Source organism: Cervus elaphus, chromosome 9 (assembly GCF_910594005.1).
Source record: "Cervus elaphus chromosome 9, mCerEla1.1, whole genome shotgun sequence".
Lineage (NCBI taxonomy): Eukaryota > Metazoa > Chordata > Mammalia > Artiodactyla > Cervidae > Cervus > Cervus elaphus.
The window spans coordinates 100,963,613-100,990,715 of NC_057823.1; the positions used below are offsets into that span (position 1 = coordinate 100,963,613).

Genomic DNA, 27,103 nt, shown 5'->3' on the forward strand with positions numbered 1-27,103 from the left:
TGAGACCCTGGAGAACTGTGTGATGTCTTTCTTTGTATCCCTTGTTCACGTTCATTTCCTTAATATTTATTATGCCATGTTGAAACAGGATGATACTTCAGTCTCGCTGATTTCTTTTAAATTTTTCTTTGTGTATTTTCGCCTGCGCTGAGTCTCTTGCTGTGTACAGGTGACTCTCTAGTTGCGGAGCACGGACTTCTCGTGGAGACTGCTCTTCTCGTGGAGATCAGGCTCTAGAGCACCCAGGCTTCAGCAGTTGTGTACATGGACTTCGTTGTCTCTTGGCATGTGGGGTCTTCCTGGACCAGGGGTTTAACCTGTGTCCTCTGCGTTAGAGGTGGATTCTTAACCACTGGACCACCAGGGAAACCCTGGATATGAATAAAAAGAAAAAAAGAGCTTTTTACCTAAGTGGAAATGATCATAGCGCCTTGCGTAGAAGTAGACATTGGAGTGTATATTGAAATTCACAACCTTTGTTCTCTGTAACTCATACATTTCTTCATAACTCCCCCATCCTGCTGGGTAGCTGGGAAGTAAGTAAATTTGCCCTAATAAATTAGAATTATGTGATTCTTCTGCTTTAACATTGTCTTTTCACATTCATCTTTGGGCAAAAAGATGAGCTTGAGCTTCTAAAGTCAAGTCCCTGTGATGGGGACTGTTTCTTCTTTTGCCTTCTGCCTTCTTCAGGGAGTGTCTGGACTCAGATAGATGGAAATAGTCTCTCCAAACATCACCGGTCACTGAGTAGAAGGCATAAGGGTAACATAGAAGGAAAATCAGGAAACCGTGTGGTTGAATTAGCAAATGGCTTTCGAAATGTCAGTGTGGATTGATTGACATAACTCACTTCTGTTCTTTGACTGGTTAAAGGAAGACACATGGCCACTGTGGGCACAGCACTTCTGTACCACCCAGCTGTGGGCAAGTGAGGTGTGTTTCCTTCATAGCAGATATTGTACCCTACACGAATCATACTCATGCAAAATTTTGATATGAAGAATAGAGAGAAAAGAGAAATGTATGGGTGGAAAGGAAAGCAAGCGCAACCATTGAATACCATAAGTTCTCAGATTCAAATAAATTAATTTGTGGGGAAAATGTGAGGGGACAGAAAACTCAAAATATTTTATTTCATTGGAGAAAGCAAAGAACAAAATAATGTACTGACTGCACTGGTGTGGAACAGTTGGAATGTAGAACTGAGAGAAACTGAATCAATGTGTGGGGAGAATTAATTCCCAGTAATCAGATGCTCTCTCCAGTTAGTTTAGGAAATGCTACTTTATGTGCATAAAAGTGTGATTTCCTCTCCTTAGAATCTTTTTGTCATTTTCTTAATGCTGACTTTCTTATTAGGAGGAAAATTCAGAAGGTTTCAGTAGTGAGTAAGATGCTGAGGTTGTGTGCATCAAAATATAAAAACATGTATTTTGATTATGTATTAGAACACATTGCATAATTAAACTTAAATATTTTAATGATATCTCATTTGCTAGATCCTTGGAGGATAATTGTAACTCAGAAAAGAATTTCCCCTCTAGTGTGTTCTGTTTTTACATAACAAAGGCCGCCTTAATGAACCTTTGTCTCATTACAATGTAATACCAAGGGTAGTGATTTAAATATCAAAATGAGATGGAAAATTTATCACAGTTTTACTCTCTTTTAGGCAAATTAATACTACTTAATCCATTTGTTTTTCTGATTTTATTTTTTTTCTTGTTTTTTAAAAACTTTTATTGAGGTATAGTTGATTGACAGTGTTGTATTGGTTTCTACTATACAGCGAGGTGAATCTGCTATACTTACACATATATCCAATCCTTTTTGACATTCAGTTAAGATAAAACTTACTGATAAAAGTTGATAGCAAGCAATTTTTTTTGATATTTTATTAAAAGAAGATGATACAGTTACAAAGTTTCAGAAATAAAAATAGACCATCTTAAAATGTTGTTTTAGCTAAATCAGAATGAAACAGTTAATAGCTAAATCAGAATGAAACAGTTGTTTTAGCTAAATCAGAATGAAACAGTTAATAAGATCTTTGTCTTATTCAAAACAAAGAGCATATGTGAGTCCTCTACTATTATTTATGGAGGAAGAAGTTTTATTTTTTTAACCTTAATTGATCAAAGAATTTAAAGCATATTTTTCTATTATATTGGTGGCTCAGATGGTAAAGAATCCACCTGCGATGCAGGAGACCTGGGTTCAGTCCCTTAGTTGGGAAGATCCCCTGAAGAAGGAAATGGCAATGGACTCCAGTGTTCTTGCCTGGAGAATCCCAGGGACAGAGGAGCCTGGTGGGCTACAGTCCTTGGAGTCTCAGAGTCGGACACAACAGAACGACTAACGCTTCTTCACTTCACTTGTTTCAACTTCTTTTTATCATAGATGAAGAAATCGTGAAATAAATACAACATCCACCATGCCAAAAGAGCAGTAATTAGTCCAGTGTTTTGCTAGATGTGGGCCAGGGTGACCAGTCTAGAAGCTGCTTTCTCAGTTGGTATCCATCCCTGAATCAACCGAGTGCTCCTGTGTCAACCTTTATGATACTGAAAACGACCAGCCAGTCAAGCATGGGCCATTAATTTTGAATGCACTGATAGAGACATAAGTTTCCCCCAATCATTTTGAAAGATAAAATGGTCAGCTTCCTTAAGGATGTTTTGATATACTTCCAGGCTGGTTATGGGATCTGCTGATGACTTTATAATTTTATATTATCAAATGAATTTTAGAAGATTTAGTGATGACCTTGATGTATTTTTAAGTAACAGTGAATATGATCACTACTAAATCTACCCCTTTGTACTTTTATAAATAGTATATTTAAAAGCTTTTGGTCCTATTTTTTCCTATTTTTACCAAATCTTTAGGAATATGTCACTTCAAAAGAGGTAATAGTCCTTTGGTAGAATTACTGGACTGGAAGTACATTGTTTGCTTTATCAACAGAATTTTGCATGTTGTCATGAAATTCTTGTATGATGATCCAAGTTTTTGTATCTGCGTGACTTCTTCACTGTTTGAGAGATCTAATCTTATGATAATAGAAAGTTGTCATAATGGGAAGGAAAATTTTTAAAAATTAATGCGTATATACGACTTAAAAAAATTCCATTTCAAAAGCTAAACAAATTGCATTTCAAAAGAATCACCTTTCAATAAGGTAATTCACATAATCTCTATTTAGAAATAAATATTAAATTCAGTAGAATCAAGTAAATAGTAGTCAAATTGATTACTCATTTAGCAGTTAGTACTTGTGTAGTACTAAGTAGTCATATAGCATATTTCATCTTTAAAATGCTTTAGCAGCAATAAGTTAAATTTCTTGTCAATACTAACAAGAATCTGTTTGTCTCATTTAAATCCTGGGCACCAAGTTGGGTCTGCCATTTTATATTTGTTTGTTCTCAGAAAATGCCTAACTGCTTCTGGAATATAAATAGCCTGTTATTTAACCTCCACTGCTTGGTTTCTTTGGGCTGTTGGTTCTACAGATCTGCCTCTGTGTAGTTTCTTTAAATCGTGCAAGACACACTCACGCTATGACATAAAACACCTGTCCGTGCCAGCGTCCAGTAAATATGTCCTAATAGTCTTGATGTAACAGTGGTAATTCCCTTGATTGGTAAATTGTTATTCCCGATTAGTGGTGCACATTTCAAATGATTTAGGTTAAGATTTTAGTTCTGTTTTTGCTGAATGACAGAGTTACTGTGTTTGTTCTTACTTTCAGTGTTAGAAAAAGTAAGTTTGGGGTTTTTAACCCTGTTTTTTTGTTGTTGTTGTTTCTTGTCTATGGCTCAGTGGTACAGAATCCGCCTTCTAGTGCAAGAGATGCAGGTTTGATCCCTGGATCAAGAAGATGACTTAGAAAAGGAAATGGCAACCCACTCCAGTATTTTTGCCTGGAAAATTACATGGACAAACAAATCAATAGGGTTGCAAAGAGTTGGGCATGACTGAGTATGCATTCTTTTTTCTTGTTTTTCTTGACTCTTCAATGATAATTGTTACTAAAAATTCAACTTTTTGTTATGATATAATGCAAGGTTAGGGCATATAATTTCAGTAGTGGAGACAGAAGGCGAATAAGATGAACCGGGCTTGCTTGGGCCTCACTTCCGTGGAGTGGTACCCTTGGGATGGACCCAGTGTGTCTCTCATGCCCAGAGGGTCAGGGCCTCATATTTTTTTCAGCTCTTACTTCATTTCCAGGGTGTAGTGTAAATCACTGTGGGAAACCTTGTAAAGAAGATTAAAAACTGAAGAAGAGCAAGCTAGTCTGTAAGCACCTTGTTAAAATAAACCACTTCTTCCTAACCTCAAGACAGCAAGAAACAGTTTAATAGCAGTGAAATAAATTCACCACCTGTTTGTGCAGTAGTATCAAAGACTTCTAGCAAACATAAGAACGCTTTGATCCTTGTCAGCCAGAAGAAAATTATGAATCTCGACATTGATAGTACATGGGGAGTTTGGGGACACTGATCAAAGAAAACTGTTATTATTATAGATGAGAAATTAAAATATCTGAATATAAGCTACTTCAGTACATCATACTTCTTTCAATGGTGAATTTCGTATTTAGAAATTCAAATAGCCTTCTTATGATTAAGCTGTATTTTATTGTGGCTTCTATACCCCAAAATAAAAGACATTAAAATGTTTTTAAGCAACTGTGTTTCTTTTGTTAGTGGCTTTCAAATTATATAGTTGAGATGGATTGAGGGGGCAATGTATAATGTATATTTTATAGAAGCCCTCTACGTTACTGTAAGCTCAACTGAGCAGAATTATATAAATGAGAGAATGTTTTGACATTCTTTCATAATCTTTAAGAAAAATTCCTGTAAGTTTTTCGATTATATAATAGTATTATATGATTATATATTCCACTTTAAGTATTATAATTGTATAGCTGAGAGGCTTAAAGGCAAAGATAATAAAACTTTTATAATAGCAAGGGGTAATTTATTATAAGGATTTGAACATTTGAAGTGGAAAACATAAGAATCATTTGAAAATTGGACTCTGCTATGGTAGAAAAATGCTTCTGTGTAAATAGCACAAGAAGCAAAAGATAAAGTTAAGTGTTATTTTTTAATGAAAATGTTGACATTTCCTGTAGATTTCTTACTTATCAAGAATGAGAATACTGATTTTGTACCTTCATGGTTTGGATCTGTGCCAGGTTCATGTTCAGTTAATAACCCCTGCCTCTGAAGTCATAGAGAGGCATTTAACAAAATATGTATTGAAATGCTGCAGGAATAACTGTGGCTAAGGATGTGGAGGCATAAACAGGAAAAAAAAAATCTCTACAAAAAGAGGACATCTCATTTGTAAAATTTATGTTGATTAATTGCAAGAAAAACCTAAGGAAAGACTGCTCTGCACCTTCTGACCACATCCCTCTAAGCCCAGTGCCTGGCAGTGAGTATTTGCACTTAAATGTGACACCCTCCCACCCTCCATTCTATAGCAACTTCCTCTTAAAAATAGAAGAAAATAATAATGCAAAGGCCAACAAAGGAAGCATTACAAAAGTAACGGAAAGCTCTTTCAATTTTTACATTGGCCAATGATTCATACTTTACTGGAAAAAAAAAAACAAAATGACTTTTGAAATCTGGTAATGTCTCAGATATTTCAAACTAGTTCCTTAACAACTTCACTGAAGAGGAGAGTTTATTAGTTTTTGAATTGGCATGTTATGGGGACAGTCGGTAAGTCCAGGCCCTCGTCCCTTGCTGTGAGTTAGGACAGAAATCCCCACCTTGCTCAGTGACTGCAGGACCAGGTTCCTGGTCTCCCCGCCCGAACAGGAATCTTTAAAGGAGAAGTGTTTTGTGCTCTGCTTCTTAGGCTGAATTCTTTGTCGCGTTCTGAGCTTATAAATAAATAAGTTATCTGGTGGGCAAATGAGCCTCGTCAAGAAGGAGCCACTGTACCGCTCTGACATCACGGGTCATGCTCTCCTGGGCTGCATGGTAGTCTGTTGAAAATTTCCAAAGTGCATCTTTAGAACGAGAGGATGCGGGCTGCTGGGAACACAAGGATCTGTTTTCTCTTATATTAAAATATGCCAGCGCTGAATTTAGATACATGTGCTATGAAGTAACACTTGAATTAGTCAAAGCTGAGAAACTTAATTAAGAATAATGTCTCTTGCTTTTTTCCCCACGGAAATATTTACAGGCCTGAGCAATTGGATGACTAATGGACATATTTATAGGGCATCTGGTACAGATCATGGCAACCAAAAAATAAATAAATAAATATAGAATTTGTTGCTGTTGGCAAGTTCTTATTGCAGTGGAATCATATGCTGAATGGTACCCTTGAGCTTGTTTAACATATATAGTCTAATAGGTACCCAGCCAATTTTGACTTGCTGGAGAAGGATGCTCACATCTTAGAAGAGATGAATTCCAAACAAACCCACAGGCAGAGAATGCCATTCCATTTGGTGTGCCTTGTTGGTGACGCTGGTGCTGTTTAGTCGCTAAGTCGTGTCTGACTCTGTGACCCCGTGGACTGCAGCCCGCCAGGCTCCTCTGTCCATGGGATTCTCCAGGCAAGAAAACTGGAGGGGGTTGCCAAGAGGGCCTTAAAAAGGAAAATGAAGAGAACCTTAACAAAGACGGAAAAAGAAAAAGACAATTTAAAAAAAAAAAGGAAAAAGAAAGCAAAAAGAAAGGAAGAAAGAAAAGCAGCAGTAACTTGGTATATCTAAGTGTGGCAAGTGTTACACTATGTGAGGCTGAAGTTGATGCTCTTATGTGAAGAAAGGGTATACCTCTGGGGTCACAACACAAATGACGCTAGGGTAGTTAGTAATGTTAATGAGAAAAACTGGCCAGGTGTAAAAAACCCAAAAAAACAAATGGACAGGCAACAAGATTGCACCTCAGGGTTGGGTGGCAGTTAAAACAGCTACTCTTGGCCCCAGGATTTGAGAATAAAGAGGGGGGACCGTGGAGAAGGAGCCTCAGATCGCTGACCCTGCCAGGAAGGGAAGACATGCTGGGTTCAGCTAATTGTTCCCATGTGGGAGCGCGGGTCCAGGGATGACAGATTTTACAACTCTTCAAGAGACACGGTTTATGTGGAATCTTTTCATTTTGAAATGTTTACTCAGAATTCAAATTCAGGGGAAGAGTTAGGAAAAATTCTCGCAAGCCAAACAAAACCTCTTTGGGCACCAGATTTGGACCCTTGTCCCAGATCTTCCGTTTGTCCTTTTTGAGTTAGCTAAATGAAGTATGTCTGTAAAGTTGTAGAGGAAATGTTCCTGCTTCCTAATATCTGACTTAAAAAAAAAAAAGGCTAGGTAAATTTATAGCTGAATGGCTGCAACTGTGGCATCAGATTGCCTGTGGTTCTATTTTGGCTGTGTACCCTGGACAAGTTTACCAGTTCTTTCCATCTCTAGTTTTCACTTTAGCAAAATGGGAACAATAATGGTACAGATTTAACAGAGCTTCTGTCAGGATTCAGATGAGCTCATCTTTATATAGTGCTTGTTAGTACAGTGCCTGGCATATGGTAATGGCTCAATAATCATTATTATTATGTCACAATAAAATTATCTTCAGAGGATGTCCTTTCTGTTGCACTTGAAGAAAGCATCCTCTAGGAATGTGGAGAGTTAGTTTTATGTTAAAGAATATGAGTTAACTCTGACATAAATCACAGCAAGATCCTCTATGACCCACCTCCCAGAGTAATGGAAACAAAAAATAAATAAATGGGACCTAATTAAACGTAAGAAGCTTTTGCACAATGAAGGAAACTATAAGCAAGGTGAAAAGGCAGCCTTCAGAATGGATGAAAATAATAGCAAATGAAACAACTGACAAAGAATTAATCTCCAAAATATACAAGCAGCTCAAGCAACTCAATACCAGAAAAATGAACAACTCAATCAAAAAGTGGGCCAAAGAACTAAACAGACGTTTCTCCAAAGAAGACATACAGATGGCTAATAAACACATGAAAAGATGCTTAACATCACTTGTTATCAGAGAAATTCAAATCAAAGCCACAATGATCTACCATCTCGTGCCAGTCAGAATGGCTGCTATCAAAAAGTCTACAGTAAATGCTGGAGAGGGTGTGGAGAAAAGGGAACCCTCTTACGCTATTGGTGGGAATGCAAACTAGTACAGCCACTGTGGAGAACAGTGTGGAGATTCCTTGAAAAACTGGAAATAGAACTGCCATATGACCCAGCAATCCCACTCCTGGGCATACACACCGAGGAAACCAGATCTGAAAGAGACACGTGCACCCCAATGTTCATCGCAGCACTGTTTATAATAGCCAGGACATGGAAGCAACCTACATGCCCATCAGCCGATGAATGGATAAGAAAGCTGTGGTACATATACACAATGAAATATTACTCAGCCATTAAAAAGAATACATTTGAATCAGTTCTAATGAGGTGGATGAAACTGGAGCCCATTATACAGAGTGCAGTAAGCCAGAAAGATAAAGACCATTACAGTATACTAACGCATAGATATGGAATTTAGAAAGATGGTAACGACGACCCTATATGCAAGACAGCAGAAGAGACACAGATGTAAAGAACAGACTTTGGGACTCTGTAAGAGAAGGCGAGGGTGGGATGATTTGAGAGAATAGCACTGAAACATGTATGTTACCATATGTGAAATAGATGATCAGTGCAAGTTCAATGTATGAAGCAGGGCAACCAAGGCCGGTGCTCTGGGACAACCCAGAGGGATGGGGTAGAGAGGGAGGTGGGAGGGGGTTCAGAATGGGGGACACATGTGCACCCATGGCTGATTCATGTCGATGTGTTGTACACCACATGCATCATGTCAATGTATTGTTACACCACAATATTGTAAGGTAATTAGCCTCCAATTAAATAAATCAATTTTAAAAAAAAGATATGAGTTAAGAGGATGGATTCTGGAGTCTGCCAGCCAGGATTTGAATCCTTGTTCTACTGTGGTATAACCAGAGCTAGTTAATTAATTTTCCTAAAGCTTTAGATCTCTTATCTATAAAATGGGAATAATAATTGGTACTTAAAAGTTATAAGAATTCAGTGAGATAATATGCATAAGGTCAATGCCTTGTGTGTAATCGATAAATGTACTTTCTGTTATGATTATTCTTTTCCCATTCTTTAGAAGTTCCATATTTGCAAGCACGTTTAAAAATCAGTTTATTAAAAAAATTGTTGTATGAAAGGAAATATATCATTTAAAAAAACTTGAGGCGTAGTTGACTTACAGTGATTCAGGTGTAATTATATCATTTTATTTAAAATTAAGCTTTATCTTAATGAACCATTTTATAGCAGTGGTTTTCAACCAGGGTGATTTTTGATTTGACCTTCCAGAAGACACTTGGCAATGTCTGGAGACATTTTTGGTTGTCAATACTGCAGGCAGTGCAATTGGAATCTAGTGGGTAGAGTCCAGAAATGCTGCTAAATGTCTCAGAATGCACACGACAGTCCCCTGCCACAAACAATTATTCATTCCAAAATGTTGCTAATGCTGAGCTTGAGAAACTACATTACAGCTGCAACTACCATAAAATTTAGTGTGTAAAGTTCTTGCCAAACAAAAGGAGTGCTAGTTGTATTTCAAAATATGGCCTAAGCTCAGCAATTAACACATAAATTGAAATCTGTAGAATTACATTCAACATTTTAAATATGAATTTGTATGTGTATAAATATCCCTATTTTCTTCTGGTTACAAAAATGATATAATCTTGTGAAAGTAAAAAGAATGCAAAAGCATATAAATGGATAGTGAACAACCCCTCCCTGCCTTTTTTTTTTTTAAAACTATGGTTAAAAAAAAAAAAAAAACTTTGGTTGAAAACCATTGGAAATCTAATTGAGATATATTACTTAAGAATTTTATTTTAAACTTTTTATTTTGTATTGGGGTGTAACTGATTAAAAATGTTGTGATAGTCTCAGGTGAATAGTGAAGGGACTCAGCCATACATATGCATGTATCCATTCTCCTCCAAAGTCCCCTCCTATCCAGGCTGCCAAATAGCGTTGAGCAGAGGTCCATATGCTATACTGTAGGCCCTTATTGGTTATCCATTTTAGATACAGTGATATGTACATGTCCCTCCCAGACTCCCTAACTATCCCTTCCCCCTCTTTAAGTCTACTTCAGCATTTTAAATACATGTATATACTGTTTTATAATTAGATTTTTTAAAGGTAATATCTTTCTTTTCTCTTCCTGAAAAATTCAGTCCTACAGCTGCTATGAGGGGCAGGCAAAGTAGGCATTCAGGACAGGTGACCTGGCATGGGGCATGGAGTTCACCTGGAGTAAGGAGGAAATCAGTGTGTTGGGGTTGATGGCCTGGTATGGAGTGCCATGGCCCAGACAGGCTGAGGGCAACCACTGTGTGTAGGCAGTCCAGTGTAAGGTGTCAGCAAAGGCCAAGTGGGATGAAAAACACAAAGAGCTAGCCTAAAGGGGTCACAACTGAGGGAATTTAGGCATCAAAGTAAGTGAGGTAAATAAAGTAAGTAACAGATTAAAACTCATTGAATAAAATAGGAAACTTTGTGTCCATTATGATATAATAAATAAATGAATATAATGAAAGTCTGATGAGAAATGGAATATTTGTAAGTCAAAAAATAACCTCTCCATCAAAAAAGTATTAATTCAAAAGGGAAAAATGGTAACTTGATAGTGGGAAAGCCTGGAAGACATCACCTTAATTATATGAATAAAGTTAACATCATCAGTAATGGGACAAATCAAAATTTCAAGCCACTTAGATGCTTATCTTCTGGTAGTCATGCCCTGGAGTAGTCTTCATCCACACTGAGGCTGGCTGACTTGTAGAATCAATAGCATTACAGAAGTGGTGGTATGTGCATTCTGATGCTAAGCCTCAAAAGGCATTGCTTACTCTGGGAGAAGTCATTGTAAAGGCACTCTAGTAGCCCTAGAGAGAGGGCCACATGGTGAGGAGATGTTGTTTTTACCATCATGCAAGCAAATCCCCTCCAGCCCCACTCAAGCCTTCAGATGACTGCAATCTGTGCTAACATCTTGCTTGCATCCTCATGAGAGAATTACCCAGCTAAGCTACTTCTTCACCCAATGCACAGAAACTTTGCAAGAGATTGTTTATTGTTTACAACGATTAAGGTTTGGGGTAATTTGATGTGTCACAATGGGCAACTAACATAGATGCAGTGAGAAGTATATAGCGTCACTTCCGTGATATTCCTGCCAGAGATGCACAACCTGAATCTAGTCCTACTAAGCAGAAAACAAACACCAACTGAAAGACTTTTGCAAAATAACTAGCCTGCAATCTTCAGTAGTCTCACACACAAAGGTTAAAGAGAGAAACTGTCCTGGAGTGAAGGAGAGTATATAGAGACTTGATGATGTTACCTGCAATGCTTGATTCTGAACTTGATTCTTTTGCTTTAAGGGATATTGTTGGGACCATTGACAAACTTTGGAGACAGAGGAGTAGATGGTAGTAATATGTCACTGTGAATATTTTGATGACTGTTGTGGTTATACAGAGGATGTACATTAGGAAATGTATACACTAAAGAGTTCAGGGGTGATGAGGCATCAGGTTAGCAATTGATTACTCCCAAATGGTTAAAGAAAAAAAAAGCTTTTTGTACTGTATTTGCAACATTTCTGTAAGTTTGAGATTGCCTGTAAACATTTTTTATTATGTAGAAAGAAAACAGTGTCATAGAATGTGACCTTGCCTATAAAAAATAGACCCATCTGTCCTTTTCAAAGGGATGTTACAACCTACCCCTCAAATTTTACCAATGTCCTATTGATAGACAATTAAATTGATTCCCGTTCTTTGCTATTATAAAATCCAGTTATCTGTTTTTATACACAATGCTAGTAAATATCCTTATGAATATGTTTGTGCCCTTAGTTCAACTTTTGCCCAAGAATAAATCCCTGGAGTTGAATTCCTAAGTGAATGGATATGCATACTTTAATCAGTTTAATCATAAGTCGTTGTAGGAAACCACATAAAATCTCCTTAAAAGAAAATGAAATTTATAATTTGGTCATTATTTTCATTTGTTCTTCCTCCCACTAGAAAGTAATCTCTGTTGGAGTGCAAACTTTATTTGTCTTGATTATCACCATTCCCAGCATTAAGATAGTCCTAGACATTAAATAAATATTAATAATTGTTGCAACAAGAACAATAGCAAACATTTATTGTGTGTCTGGCATTATTCTAAGGACATAAATTCATTTATTCCTTGTAACAAGCCTATGAGATAAATGATAGGAGTATGTCCATTTTCCAGATGAGGAAACTGAGGCAAACAGAGGCTAAGTACTTGCCCAGTTTCATGGAGCTAGTCAACATTGGAGGCAAGAGTCCAGGCCATGTTTCTGCAGTTTACAAGCTGTTGTTGTTGAGTCGCTAGGTTGTGTCTGACTCTCTGTGACCCCATGGACTGCAGCACGCCAGTTCCCTGTCTTTCACTGTCTCCCAGAGTTAGCTCGAATTCCTGTCTGTTGAGTCGATGATGCCGTCTGTTGCAGGCTCTTGGCCTCTATGCTGTAATGGTTCTCTCTAGTTGATAAATGAATCAATAAGTGAGTGGCCAATTATTTATTTGATTCTTTGAACAATTACTCATTTAAACTATCTTTTTGGATTTTCTTTTCTTCTTTTCAAATAAAACTGGAGAAGAATGGACTGCTTACTTTGTAAAAGCCAAATTAGCCTTATGGTCCTCCGTACGAGGCTGTACTTACCACATAACAGTACTGTTCCTGGAATTAATATTTGTAGAAGTACAAACTATACATCATTCTTACTAAGAATTTATTTATAATGTGCAAACAGAATATTTGCTTTGTATTACAAATAAGATAGTAAATCTGGGTCTGCAGCTTAAGTCTCGGAGGCAGAACCTTTACTACTTGTTTGTCAAATATTCTCTGCTGCCCATTGGAGCTCTGTGCACTGTGCATGGAATACATACTCCCCATCTCCCACAGCAGAAACCCAACCTCACTCCAAGTGCTTGCTCAGAACCACCCTCTTCCACCGAAGACTGTTTTACCTTTCTCTTTTCTCCTACCCTCCTTTTGAAGGTTGACTTGACCTTTCCTTCCTCAGAATTCCCCGAGTCTCTATTATAGAAGCACTTCTCTGGTGGTTCAGATGGTAAAGCATTTGCCTGCAACTCAGGACACCCAGCTTCGATGCCTGGCTTGGGAAGATCCCCTGGAGAAGGGAATGGCAACTCACTCCAGTATTCTCGCCTGGAGAATTCCATGGACAGAAGAGCATGGGGGTTGGCTAGAGTCCATGGCGTTGCAAAGAGTTGGATATGACTGAGTGACAAACACTTCCACTTTTATACTACTCTCACAGGAATACTACATTCTAACTATACCTTATATTACTTGTGTCAAGTCCTCATCTCCCTTCACTTCAGTTCAGTCACTCAGTCACATCTGACTCTTTCTGACCCCATGGACTACAGCACACCAGGCCTCCTTGTCCATCGCCAACTCCCAGAGCTTACTCAAACTTATGTCCATTGAGTTGGTGATGCATCCAACCATCTCCTCCTCTGTTGTCCCCTTTTCCTCCCACCTTCAATTTTTCCCAGTATCACAGTCTTTTCCAATGAGTCAGTTCTTCACATCAGGTGGCCACAGCATTGACGTTTCAGCTTCAGCATCAGTCCTTCCAATGAACATTCAGAATTGATTTCCTTTAGGATGGACTGGTTGGATCTCCTTGCAGTCCAAAGGACTCTCAAGAGTCTTCTCCAACACCACAGTTCAAAAGCATCAATTTTTCAGTGCTTAGCTTTCTTTGTGGTCCAACTCTTAGACATCCATACATGATGACTGGAAAAGCCATAGCTTTGAGTGGACAGACCTTTGTCAGCAAAGTAATGTCTCTGCTTTTTAATATGCTGTCTAGGTTGGTCATAGCTTTTCTTACAAGGAGCAAGTGTGATTTAATTTCATGGCAGCAGTCACCATCTGCAGTGATTTTGGAGCCCAAGAAAATAAAGTCTGTCACTGTTTCCACTGTTTCCCATCTATTTGCCATGATGTGATGGGACTGGATGCCATGATCTTAGTTTTGTGAATGTTGAGTTTTAAGCCATCTTTTTCACTCTCCTCTTTCACTTTCATCGAGAGGCTCTTTAGTTCATCTCACTTTCTGCCATAAGGGTGGTGTCATCTGCACATCTGAGATTATTGATATTTCTCCCAGCAATCTTGATTCCAGCTTGTGCTTCATCCAACCTGGCATTTGGCATGATGTACTCTGCATATATGTTAAATGAGAAGGGTGACAATATATAGCCTTGACATACTCCTTTCCCAATTTTGAACCAGTCCATTGTTCCATGTCCAGTTCTAAGTGTTGCTTCTTGACCTGCATACACGTTTCTCAGGAGGCAAGTTAGGTGGTCTGGTAGTCTCATCTCTTGAAGAATTTTCCAGTTTGTTGTCATCCACACAGTCAAAGGCTTTAGCATAATCAATGAAGCAGAAGTAGAGGTAATTCTGGAATTCTCTTGCCTTTTCTATGATCCAGCAGATGTTGGCAACTTGATCATTGGTTCCTCTGCCTTTCGTAAATCCAGCTTGAACATTTGGAAATCCGTGGTTCATATACTGTTGAAGGCTGGCTTGGAGAATGTTGAGCATTGCTTTGCTAATGTGTGATGACAGAGGATGAGATGGTTGCATGGCATTACCGATTCAGTGGACATGAGTTTGAGTAATCGCCGGGAGTTGGTAATGGACAGGGAGGCCTGGCGTGCTGCAGTTCATGGGGTTGCAAAGAGTCAGACACGACTGAGCAACTGAACTGAACTGAACTGACATAAGTGCAATTGTGCAGTAGTTTGAAGATTTTTTGGCATTGCATTTCTTCGTGATTGGAATGAAAACTGACTTCCAGTCCTGTGGCCGCTGCTTAGTTTTCTAAATTTGCTAGTATATTGAGCACAGCACTTTCACAGCATCATCTTTTAGGATTTGAAATAGCTCAGCTGGAATTCCATCACCTTCACTAGTTTTGTTTGTAGTGATACTTCCTAAGGCCCACTTGACTTCACACTCCAGGATATCTGGCTCTAGGTGAGTGATCACACCATTGTGGTTATCTGGGTCATTAAAATCTTTTTTGTATAGTTCTTCTGTGTATTCTTGCCACCTCTTCTTAATATCTTCTGCTTCTGTTAGGTCCATACCATTTCTGTCCTTTATTGTGCCCATCTTTGCATGAAATATTCCCTTGGTGTCTGGTTTTCTTCAAGAGATCTCTGGTCTTTCCCATTCTATTATTTTCCTCTATTTCTTTGCATTGATCACTGAGGAAGGCTTTCTTATCTCTCTTTGCTATTCTTTGGAACTCTGAATTCAGATGGATATATCTTTCCTTTTCTCCTTTGCCTTTCGCTTCTCTTTTCTCAGCTATTTGTAAGGCCTCCTCAGACAGCCATTTTGTCTTTTTGCATTTCTTTTTCTTGGGGTTGGTTTTGATCACTGCCACCCGTACAATGTTATGAACCTCCATCCGTAGTTCTTCAGGCACTCTGTCTATCAGATCTAATCCCTTAAATCTGTTTGTCACTTCCACTATATAATCGTCAGGGATTTGATTTAGGTCATACCTGAATGGTCTAGTAGTTTTCCCTATTTTCTTCAATGTAAGTCTGAATTTTGTAATAAGGAGTTCATGATCTAAGCCACAGTCAGCTCCTCGTCTTGTTTTTATTGACTTTATAGAGCTTCTTCATCTTCGGCTGCAAGGAATACAATCAATCTGATTTTGGTATTGACCATCTGGTGATACCCATATGTAGTGTTATCACTTCTGTTGTTAGAAGAGGGTGTTTGCTATGACCAGTGCATTCTCTTGGGAAAACTCTGTTAGCCTTTGCCCTGCTTCATTTTGTACTCAAAGTTTGTACTCAAAGTTCATTACAAACTCGAAGTTTGTAAGGGCAAACTTACCTATTACTCCAGGTATCTCTTGACTTCTTACTTTTGCATTCCAGTCCCTTTTGATGAAGAAGACATCTTTTTGGGGTATGAGTTCTAGAAGGTCTTGTAGTTCATCTTAGAACCATTCAACTACAGCTTCTTCAGCATTACTGGTCGGGGCATAGACTTGGATTACCTTGTTATTGAATGGTTTGTCTTGGAAACGAAGAGAGATAATTTTATCTTTTTGAGATTGCACCCAAGTACTACATTTCGGACTCTTTTGTTGACTATAAGGGCTACTCCATTTCTTCTAAGAGATTCTTGCCTGCAGTAATAGATATAGTGGTCACCTGAATTAAATCCACCCATTCCCATCCATTTTAGTTCACTGATTCCTACAATGTCGATGTTCAGTCTTGCCATCTCCCATTTGATCACTTCCAATTTACCTTGAGTCATGGACCTAACATTCCAGGTTCCTATGCACTATTGTTCTTTATAATATCTGACTACTTCCATCACCAGTCACATCCACAACTGGGTGTTGCTTTTGCTTTGGCTCTGTCTCTTCACTGATCTCCAGTAGCATATTGGGCACCTTCTGACCTGGGGAATTCATCTTTTAGTGTCATATTTTTTTGCCTTTTCATACCATTCATGGGGTTCTCAAGGCAATAGTGAAGTGAATCATCTCCGTTAATAGAATATATTCTCCTTTAGTTTTATTCATTTTCTAAAACCCCAACATATAATATTTTGTACAAAAAGTGAAATTAAAGCATTTTTTGGATTGTTGTTTAGTTGCTAAGTCACGTCCATCTCTTTTGAGGCCTGATAGACTGTAGCCCACTAGGCTCCTCTGTCCATGAGATATCCCAGGCAAGAATATTGGAGTGCATTGCCATTTCCTTCTCCAAGAGGTCTTCTGGACCCAGCGATCACACCCAAGTCTCCTGCATTGGCAGACAAGTTCTTTTCCAGTGAGCCACCTGGGAAGCCCCATGTTTTGATTAGAGAATGAATTATCTCAAAGAACTCTATTTTGAATTTTTTTAATTCTAAAAAAGAATACTAGGATTTGAATATTATGTATACATATATATATTTATTTGTTGTTGATGATACATGCATATACACACACATACATTTCACAATCATCAGGCATTGTAAAATAACAAATAGAAAGATTAGACATGATGTTTTTCATATGATGATTTGTATTTTGTCTTTAGTGTACAAAGTGTCAAGAACCAAGAAGCATAAGTAGCTTTCATTTCTATAAGACCTTTTTTTCCATTCATGGCTGCCAATACCAACTTTGCTTTTACCCACAACTTCAGTTCCCTTTTCTTTCAGTGGGTGGTTCAGGGACATCAAAGGTAATAAAATCAAAGAGATAAGTGGAATCTTTTTTCAAACACTAGTAGTTAAGGATGTGTTCCTGTTAAAGAATGTTAATACTAAATTTGTTTTCAAGTGTTTGTATAATTCCATATCTCCCTGCCAACTAGAAGAAGGATTGTCCTTGAATCCTGTTCTGCATGAAATAGAAAAAATATAATCCCTTCTTCACATATATTTAAAGAGAAAAAGAACTTGGGGAATGTTAAGCATTGTCATTTTATAGGATTATATTTTGTTGTAAACAAAAGCAATTGCATAGCCTTCAGGCAGTTATTTCCCTTCTCGCACAAGGAGTTCTTTCCTTTACCCACAGGATTCGGACAAAGCTAAAGGCTTTTGTTCTGAAAGCTAACAAAGCAAGCCAAAGAGAAAGTTCAGACAAATATCATCAGTCTTTTAAAAATGTCATTGCTTATGTAAATTAACTGTGGTCCTTGGTTGCTGGGGAGCCTCAAGCATCCTTGCATAGGTTGGATAGTCAATCATGTTTTATTTATAGTTTATGTAACCTATGTTTCTTCTAGAAAGCAATGACCGTGAACTCTTCTAATTTCAAGTTTAGGTCATACTTTCTGTTTGTCTTAGTTTAGTTTTTGTTTTTTGTTTGTTTTGTTTTATTTATATTAGATTCACTCTCTTGTGATTTCCAGGGAATGATTTGGATGCTAATTTATTATTGTGGAGCATTTCTCTATGATCTTACTGATTTTTTTTTTTTTTTACCATTATTCATCTGGCCAGTGGACTCATTTGTGACTCAGAACTTTAAGAAATCTTTTCCTTTAAAGTATTTTTCTATAAAGTATTTTCATATTGTGAATGATACATTTTAAAATAACACCTTGCTAAAATATACATAGTTGATACACAGTCTGAAATATATTCAGAATAAGAGCAAAGTCAAAACACACACCTTTTAAAATTTAGCCTAGTTGAGTCCTCTTCACAAAATGTTGAGATGTTGCATTAGTTTTGTATGGCCTGATGTTTATATTAAGTTTTAGATTATACCCTCTGTATATAAAATTCATGTGGGGGTCAGCTGAGATTCTCCTTACTGCTTCTAATGGCATTGCACTGTAAGTCTCCAAACTTTATTCAGGAATGAATATCTTTTGGGAGGCATGCCTTCTAAGTAAGAAATTATTATTTGTATGTTAGATGCAGGATTTTTAAATAGGTGCTTACATTTCATATTTGGTGTTAGCTATAGATTTTTGATTTGTTTTAAAAATGATTCTGAGAACTTCAGTGATTACCTCTGTGACGATCATTCTTGGCAGGGGTTATCTTTCTCCTCAGATCTGTGATGTGTGTATATATATATATATGAACATGCCTTTGTTCTCAAAGTCTTTTTCTGATTACTCTCGTATATAAACTCTGCTTTAGTTTCTTTTTTTTCCCTTTTCTTTTGCCTTAGCCTGTCATTTGTATGAAAAACTTCGTTACATTCAAGAACCAAGAAGCATAATTAGCTTTCATGTCTGTAAGACCTTTTTCTCCATTCATGGCTGCCAGTAACAACTTTGCTTTTACCCATAACTTCAGTTCCCTTTTCTTTTGGTTCAGGGACATCAAAGGTAATAAAATGAAAGAGGTATTAAGTGCAGATATTAAAACCAGCAGAGGTATCAAGTACATTTTCCATCCTAGAAGGGAGTGACATAGCAAGTGAGGAGAAGAAATCCGGAGCCAGGGGCGAATGTGAGGGGAAAGGGTGGGGGAAGAAGTCGCAGAGAAAAGAAGAGTGGGTGTGAGAGAGGAGAAAGCAGGAAAAGGCAGAACTGGGGGGCTAAGGGGGATGTGAAATCTGAGGGGGGCTGGTTTGGGGGCAGGGGAGGGAGGTCAACAGACCGCATTTTCCCCAGGCGTGGGCTCAAGCTTGCGGAGCGACGAACGGATGAAAGCACCTCAGCTGGGATTTGCTGAGGGGACGCACGCCGTCATGTGTTTAGTCATCCATTATCTGCTTCTATTTTTCGCAGGTTCCGGACGATGACTGACGCGGGTTTGTGTGGGAGCCCTCCCCGCCCCTGTCCCGCCCGAGCGATAAGCATCCCGCGCGTCTAGCCCGCCGCCCCCCGCCGCGGCTCTGAGGGGAGGCGCGCTTCCGCTCGCGGACCTGACAGAAGTCCCGGCTTCCCGCGGGCGCTGAGCGCGCGCGGCGCTGCTGTGTGGCCGCCGCGGGGACGCCCGCCGCGCCCCGGGCCATGAAGTAGCGGCTGCCGGCGGCGCCGCGGCCCGGTCCTCCCGGCGCTCCTCCCGCCTGCCCGGCGCCGCGCCGCCCGGTCCTCCCGGCCGGGCCGGAGCGCCGAGGACATGGCTGGCTTTCGGAGCCTGCTAGTTCTCCTCCTCGTGTTGCCCAGCGGCTGTGTGGGCTTCCGAAGCCCACTTTCTGTCTTTAAGAGGTGGGTGTTTGTTTGTTTTTGATTTTTATTTATATATTTCTAAACAGGCGACATGTGGTTTGGATGGTTTCTCTGCATGCTGTTGAAAAAAAAAACAAAAAACGGAAGAGTGTTGGAGAAATATACGTGGTTGATTCACTTGGCCGCAATCGCTGGGAATTTTAACACAGTTAAACTTCTTGTAAAAGTTCCCCCTTACAGGGAAAAAAAAAAAAAAGCCCCCCCTGTCCTATATAGCCAAGCTGTCCTAGCTTTCAAAACTCCCAATTAGAAGTTGTGATTTCCAATACTCATCACTCCCTCTTGGGGAGTTAATTTGAGAAAGTACAATATCGTCATTTAGGCTGGAATGCCTTTGTAACAGCCTGAAGAGTAATACATAAAGGTAGGTAACTGGTGGGGCGAAGCAGATCACAGACTGTTAAGAACTCACAGGAAAGCATTGAGCTGTATACACTCTTCATAATTACCATGTTAAATATTTATGCACTTGTACATTTGTAATTCACATCACAGGCTTCCCCCCGCCCCCATCCTTAAACTCTGCCTTCTAGCAATGTTATTGTTGGTTTTTTTGTTTCTGACTAGTAATAATGGACACTCATAAAGGAGTCCCAAAAATTTTTACTGGCTTGTAGTAATGTTTCTGCCATGAGAGTATTGACAGGCCTATGATAATTCTAATTGATTAATACTGTACTTTCATTTACAGAAACACATATTTCGACAGGTTTATGTTGAATCAAGCTTTGAACGTAGCCTGCTTGGTTGCTTTGATTATGTTTTGCTCACAAGTTGGGTGCATGTTGCTCTTGGACTATATGATGCAATTCTGAGAATGTTATAGAACATTATGTGGTAATTACATCTTTTCATTGTGTCTAAGTCAACAATATTTAGTCTTAAAGTCATAGAATTCTTTTTTTGTTCTCTTCCCATGTCCAGTTAAAATCCCATTATGTTCAAGGATATTGAAATTGTCTTCTTTTTTTTAAGGTTTAAGGAAACTACCAGATCATTTTCCAATGAATGTCTTGGTACCACCAGACCAGTAATTCCTATTGATTCATCAGATTTTGCATTGGATATTCGCATGCCTGGGGTCACACCCAAACAGGTAAGAGGAATTCTGTATTTCATTATTTGTGTCTTCTATATACAGTCTGTAATTAAAACAAAGAAACTGCACTTAGAGCAGGAGTAACTTCTTTGAAAAGTAGGCATTTTCTTTCAAGACTCCTCAAATAGGTCTAGAATAATTAAGTATTGTAAAGAGGGCTAAATTTTTTAAGGTATATCTTTCAGTTAAATTTCTTTTTAAAAATTTTACCCATATTATTTGTGTTTTGAAATGGAACCTTGAAAATTTAAGTTTTGAAATTCTCAGTGGAATAATAGCCTTGGTAATAGAGCATGTAAGTATGTATTAAAATATGAAAAATTATTCTAATAAAGGGAAATGATATTGAGCAGCTGCATCTAAAGAGATTAAGTTGTTTGAATACCCCTCTATAGCTGCCACAAGTTGAGAAATGAAAGCATGTGTTTACTGCCAAGAATTTGGAAAATACATATTCCACACTTTTAAAAGTTTAAAAAAAAAGCTGTTCATACAGGTGGTTGATTGTGAGTTTTCTTTAACGTGATCTGCTTGTCATAAAAAAGATACTTGATGAAGTAGTAGCAAAACTACCATGGTGACTTACAGAGCATTTTGAGTAGAACTGGATTTTGACCATGGCTTTCCCTGTTTTGGGTATACAGAGGGTGCTCAAACCCACTGCTGTGATGTGTGCAAAGTGTTTCAGTAGGCATGAAAAGGCCAGAATTAATTACGCTTTTCATCCAGACAGCGCCGGGATTTATGTGTGTCATTAAAAGGTAGTCTTCGTTTGTAAAGGGCTGCAGAGAAAGGGGAAGACTGGGTGTTGTAGAGCTGCCGTGGCTGATGACTCATTGCTGCAGATGACATTCTGGTTTTTTAATTTTCTTTCTATTTTAAAGTACAGAGAAAATAAAAGTATTCTACAGTTTGGGGAGAATTCTTTTGAAATTGATGTTTGGAAGCTCTAAAAAAATACAGGAGGTCTTTTTTGGAGGACTGAGGGTTAACGTTCATTTATTTGAATACCTGTGTATGGTTTAAGTATCGGTAAATAACTGCTGTTGTCAAATTGGCCCTCACCCTTCACCCCTGCCCATCCACAAATAACCAGGCAGGTGACTTTTCTGTATGTTTAGTTATTAGCATCCTGGCCTTTAATTTGATATGGTCTTTATTTAGTACTTAATAAAAAGAGATATCATGAGATTAGGAATAGGAGAGAACAGTGATAGTTACTCACTTATGAAGTGTGCTTCTTCATGTCTGTTCTCACTTTCAAAAGTGATTTTCCCCCTATATTTGCTTAAAATGACTCTATAATATTTTTTTAAAATACTCACTAATTAGTCTTTAAGCACTCTTTTCCTACAAGAATATCATTATTTTCTCAAATAATCATTTGTTGTAGTTTGTTATTATTCTGTTTTTTTTCTTCTCATTATTTTACAGTAAAAACATTTAATTTATTTAGCAGTAATAAAAATAGGTAACTGTTTGGGGTGAACATTCTCAGAAAGAGTTCCTAGAGGAATTGATTATAAAAGAATGAAAAGGAACTGGATTTGCATAAGATAAAATGTGTTATCTCAGTTTTTATAATCTTATAATTATCAAAGTAACTGGAAAAAAGAACATATATTAATAAGTAGAGTACAGCTTGTTATTTTGCACTGTCTGCATTCAGCTTTGCTGTCTGTGTGCATTGAACATTTGCTGGTTGCCTTTCTAGCATACCATCCCTCATTGCTCCTTCTCTGAAACCATATCCTACCTACCCAGGATCCAGAGATGGAGCACCTGGACTAGGATTAGCAGATCACTGCATTCCATTTCCCCTTCCACAGTGACTGATTCAGAAGAAGGTGTGGGACCTAGACCAATCCAGTGAAATCTCAGGACTTTGGCTGGGAATGCATTTTTTTTGTTGCATGTGAGCAAAAGGCATCTATCTAGTCCTAGGGTCTGCTGAGTTCTTGAGAGGAGCCAACTAATTAGAGTAAAACTAATACCATAGATGGCAATGCAGGTTCTCGGTGACATTGCTATTTACGGAGTTATCCCTTGTGTTAGCCTTTTTCCTTTCAACCAGACTGAGTTGGATTTTCTGTGACTTGTAACTGAAACCGCCTAGCTGGGCAACTGATTTGACTGTTTTGTTTGGTCAGCTCAGAACTGGTTGTTGACTGTTTTCTTCTACTTTCTCTGCCACTCTCTGTTGACCACATGCCGTAGTATTTACTGACTTGATCTGGCTGACATATATATAGGTCATATGACTCATACACCTTCATGCGTGCGTGCATGTTAAGTCGTTTTAGTCATATCTGACTCTTTGTGACCATATGAACTGTAGCCCTCCAGGCTTCTCTGTTCATGGCATTCTCCATGCAAGAACACCGGAGTGGGTTGCCATTTCCTTCTCATGGGATCTTCCTGACCCAGGGATCAAGCCCTTATCTCTTATGTCTCCTGCATTAGCAGGCAGGTTTTTTACCACTAGTGCCAGAAACGATAATTATACCCCTACTTAGTATACATACCCAAGGTGAGATGGAAACAGAAACACTTTCCTCCTCAACTTTGTGTTCTTAATGGGGAAGATCTAGAACTGTGATGAGTACTTTTCGTGAAGGAAGTATTCTTTTCTTAAAATGCAAATGAAACTTAAGTTTAATACAGATTCTTAAGAGGAAAGAGATAAGAAGGCAAAGAAAGAAAAAAAAAGAAAAACTACCAGAGGATGGAAATGAACTGTGAAAGGGAATAAGAACAGTTGGCCAGAATACATGGAGAAAATGATAAAGGACAAAAATAAAAGGAGAAAGAAATCAAGAATAACCATAATATGAAGACTAGAACATTAAAAGAATCGTATAAGAAAAGGAGGAGTAAGGAAAACATGGAAACAAAGAAGGGCCTTGAGAAGTTAAACTGCAGTTTGTTTTTGATGGCAGAAGATCAAGAAGAGCAACAAAGGTTAAGGAAAGAAGGAACTGGGAACCTAGAACTTGAGTTGGTAATTAGGCAGACCAGGTTGGTTAAAGAGAGGTATTCATCCAACAGACTTTTTTTTTTAAATAAAGTAAATCTTAAGTTTTGGCAATAACAAATGATGCATCAGTTAATCTGATTTAAGTGTTCTCCTTGGGGAACTTCAGATTGTTAGGCAGGCTTGGGTAGAGAAACAAGCAGATATTGAATAGAGATGGAAAGAACCTTAGCTATAATACAGGTAGTACATCTAACTAATTCTGTTGATGCAACACAGATCTAGATTGGTGTCTTACTAAAGAACATCCAGTCATGTCAGACCTCTGAGATGCAGTCCATTCAGCCATTCCATAGACTTCAGAGCAGCCTTAAAAGGCTTAAAAATTTCTTAAAAGGCTTAAAAAAAGCTTAAAAGTTGCTCCCATATAAACCAACTTCAGAGAATCTAAGTAAGTAGTTTATTATTTATTTCTATGTCAATTTTATTTTCAAAGTGAGCTATTTCTTTTTTATGACTTAAAATTAAAAAAATAATTTCCTTCTTCTTTAATAAATTTCTTGTTAATCGATGTTTTTCAGGCTTTGGGAAGATTAGGGAGATGAGCAACCAGCTTTTAAGTAGCCTCAGTTCAGTTCAGTTCAGTCGCTCAGTTGTGTCCGACTCCTTGCAACCCCATGAACCGCAGCATGCCAGGCCTCCCTGTCCATCACCAACTGCCGGAGTCCACGAAAACCCATGTCCATTGAGTCGGTGATGCCATCCAACCATCTCATCCTCTGTCGTCCCCTTCTCCTCCTGCCCTTAATCTTTCCCAGCATCAGGGTCTTTTCAAATGAGTCAGCTCTTCGCATCAGGTGGTCAAAGTATTGGAGTTGCAGCTTCAACATCAATCCTTCAAATGAATACCCAGGACAGGACTGATCTCCTTTAGGATGGACTGGTTAAGTAGCCTAGAACAAAGTAAAATGGGGCTTCCCTGATAGCTCAGATGGTAAAGAATCTGCCTGCAATGCAGGAGATCCTGGTTCGATTCCTGGGTTGGGACGATCCCCTGGAGAAGAGAATGGCTACCCCCTCCAGTATTTTTGCCTAGACAATTCTTTGGACAGAGGAGCCTGGAGGGCTACAGTTCGTGGTGTCGCAAATAGTCGGACACAATTGAGCAACTAACACTTTCAAGTAGAATCTGGTGTCTGATGTCACTGACTTCAAATCCAGAGCCTTGAAGTGGCGATATTTTGAGACTCTTTCTTTTAGCACATTTTCTTCATTTGATTTTCTTTCTACCCAGGGACCCTGTGGGTTTTTGCTTGTACCAACTCTCATATCAACAAACAAAACAGTTTGATAAACTGCCAGCTCATGCATGATCACTGTAAGGTGCTATCATCAATTTGATGTGTTAACTCTCCCATGGAGATTTGATTAGAAATAAATAAAGCCTAATTACAGTGATTTTACATAAAGTATATTGTCTCAGTCTAAGCCAAATCTAGTTGGCTAGAATGTAGGCTTTAGAACCAGGCTGACAACATTTTTGTTAGAGCTCTTGTAGTGTCAGTTCAGGAATTTTCTTAACTAGCTGGTCCTGCCCCTTCTTCTATAGACAGAATAATAATAGTACCTACCTAGGATAATTCTGAAGACTGAGCAAAGTTGTACCAGTGGCATTGTGTAGTTGCCCTGTACATGCTAAGTTCTCCCAGAATATGAATTCGTTGTCATTTTGTGAAAGAACCTTAAGATGAGAAAGAAATTATTAGCCCTTATACTTTTAGTAATTATTTCATGGGGTAGATAAGACATCATAATAATAAGAAAGGTGGCCAGTGAAGAAAAATAGGAGGTTTGAACCTGGGTGAGACAAATCTGGGGAAAATAAGCAACGAAGTAAATCTTTTGGTGTGCTTATTCTTGAGTAATTTCCATTAAAAATGGCCCTTATGATCAGAGAATGAGCACTGATAATGGATATGTTTTTCTCAAAACTCTTATATATCTTTTATGCCTAGAAAATAAGTTATCAAAAGCAGTTCATCAGTATGAAACTTTAGTTTTTCTGTATTTATTTGAAGTCAGGCTGGATTTCTTCACTCTGCCGAGAACTTTGTACATTGACCTTGCTAAAAAATTACTCTCATCTAAGTCCTTTCAGATCCTGTGTTTACATAACATTTTATTTAATTGTTGTTTGTGCCACATGTCTTCCCTGGTGGCTCAGAGGTTAAAGCGTCTGCCTCCAATGTTGGAGACCTGGGTTCGATCCCTGGGTCGGGAAGATCCCCTGGAGAAGGAAATGGCAACCCACTCTGGTATTCTTGCCTGGAGAATCCCCTGGACGGAGGAGCCTGGTAGGCCACAGTCCATAGGGGTCACAAAGACACGGGACACGACTGAGTGACTTCACTTTCACTTTCACTTTCTTTCACTTGTGCCGCATAGGTTCTCTGCAGTCTTGGTTTAAGGATTCACAAATGTAAATTAATTTGTAAAAAAATATAATTTTACAAAAATTAAATATTTTCTCTTGAACCTAATAACTCTAAATCATGTAATAATTGAATTTCTTTCTATCAGGATGTGTTAGGCTGTTATTTTCTTCCCTTATTTTGGGAGTGATTTAAGGACCATGGAGGAAAACACTTTTACCTTTCTGAACCACTTGCAAATTCTGGTCTCATTCTGGTTATCTTTTGAAGAGTCACAGATCATGCTTGAAAAGCAGAAGATGGTCTTCTTCTGTGCTCCTGAGCACAAATATCTATCACCAGGAATGAAAGAAAACTGAACAGTTCTGAGTTTAAAAATCAGACACCCTAGAGCAACAAGTTGAAAAACTTGAAATTAGAGCCTTAAATTTTCACTTGTTTCAAGATAATGGTGAAAGAATGTAGTCATTCAAATGAAACTGGAATGAACAAAATACTTCCTACAAAATTTTCTCAAGAGCTTCTCAAAATGCTTCTCTTTGCTTTTTTTCTCCCCTATGAACAACCATTAGAAAATGTTTACAAATATATTTTAACTTTTTTATTTTCTAATGGAAGAAGGCAAAAATTTCCCTTGCTGCCACAAGGCATGTGCAATCATGTGATAGGCACCTAGCTCTCATAGGCTTTTCTTACTGCACTAGTTTAGGAAATCAGTTTTAAAATAT

General features: G+C 38.3%; 1 protein-coding gene across 23 annotated transcripts in view; it reads left to right on the forward strand.

Annotated features, from left to right (window-relative positions):
• Positions 1-27,103, forward strand: part of PAM (peptidylglycine alpha-amidating monooxygenase) — a 308,314-nt gene that overhangs the window by 118,859 nt on the left and 162,352 nt on the right. For all 23 annotated transcript variants that reach the window (XM_043913698.1, XM_043913701.1, XM_043913704.1 and 20 more), the window contains 2 exons: positions 19,427-19,849; positions 20,846-20,966. In XM_043913698.1, the coding sequence (XP_043769633.1) occupies positions 19,761-19,849; positions 20,846-20,966 (210 nt within the window). In that variant the 5' untranslated portion in view covers positions 19,427-19,760. The remainder of the gene's footprint in view (positions 1-19,426; positions 19,850-20,845; positions 20,967-27,103) is intronic.